Source organism: Pterocles gutturalis, unplaced genomic scaffold, assembly GCF_000699245.1.
Source record: "Pterocles gutturalis isolate BGI_N339 unplaced genomic scaffold, ASM69924v1 scaffold37600, whole genome shotgun sequence".
NCBI classification, from domain to species: Eukaryota; Metazoa; Chordata; class Aves; order Pterocliformes; family Pteroclidae; genus Pterocles; species Pterocles gutturalis.
The window spans coordinates 2265-3115 of NW_010147127.1; the positions used below are offsets into that span (position 1 = coordinate 2265).

At 60.3% G+C, this 851-nt stretch overlaps 1 protein-coding gene across 1 annotated transcript in view; it reads right to left on the reverse strand.

Moving 5' to 3' along the window:
• The window catches only part of LOC104470877 (rhodopsin), a gene marked incomplete at its 3' end in the record, with an annotated part of 2079 nt that extends 1924 nt beyond the window's left edge, over positions 1 to 155 (reverse strand). Inside the window, exon 1 of the mRNA XM_010085960.1 lies at positions 5 to 155. Within this exon, the coding sequence (XP_010084262.1) occupies positions 5 to 155 (151 nt within the window). The remainder of the gene's footprint in view (positions 1 to 4) is intronic.
• Between the last annotated feature and the right edge of the window lie 696 nt (positions 156 to 851).

The following is an 851-nucleotide window of genomic DNA, read 5'->3' on the forward strand; positions in this document are numbered from 1 at the left end:
AAGCCCAGCAGGATCAGCATGAACATGTAGGCAGCCAGCGCAGAGAACTTCCAGGGCTCAGCCAGGTAGTACTGGGGGTACTCGAAGGGGCTCCGCACCACCCCGGTCTTGTTGGACATGGGCACGTAGAAGTCTTGGCCTTCTGTGCCGTTCATGGCTGCGGTTTGCGAGGTGCCTTTTGCTCGTACTCAGGGGTGTTCTCTGGGCGCGGGGGGATCGCCTCTGCAGTGGGGGTCCCGCCACCGCTCAGCCTTTGCCGTCACCCTGAGGAGAAGTGGCTCCGCTCCCCTCCGCAGGGTGCCCCTTATAAAGTGGCCCCTGGGGTAAGCTGCAGGCACCGGTGTCAGCGCGATTAGGGCTTAGAGAATTATTAATCATAATCATCCAGGGGTAATTGGCTTTCCTGGGAAGGCATTAAGGTGACACCTGTCTCTGGCCCGCGCTGTCATTGCTGGAGACCAGGGCTCATGGTCATATATAAAGACCACACCTTTCATTTGGGGCACCCAGACGGCAGCTCCACGCGCACAGCTGAGCTCCTCAGCACGGCTGCGCCGCTCCCCAGGGAGCGAGGGTTATGGCCAGTGTTTGCACCCCATGATCTGGAGCTGGACGTCCGTGCTTCAGTTTCCCCATACAGAGGTACTCACAAAGGGAAAGCGGGTCTGTGACACCAGCCCGTCCCCACTGGAGACCCATCCCCACCACAGCCACCACTCCCCCAGGAGACTGCAGGAGGAGGCTCTTGGGCAGCTCGAGCATCACCAACCCCTCTCCACACGCTCTCAGCCAGCTCTTTTCCTGCTCCAGGACGGGGCTGGGGAGGTTTGACCACCACAGTGAAGCACTGA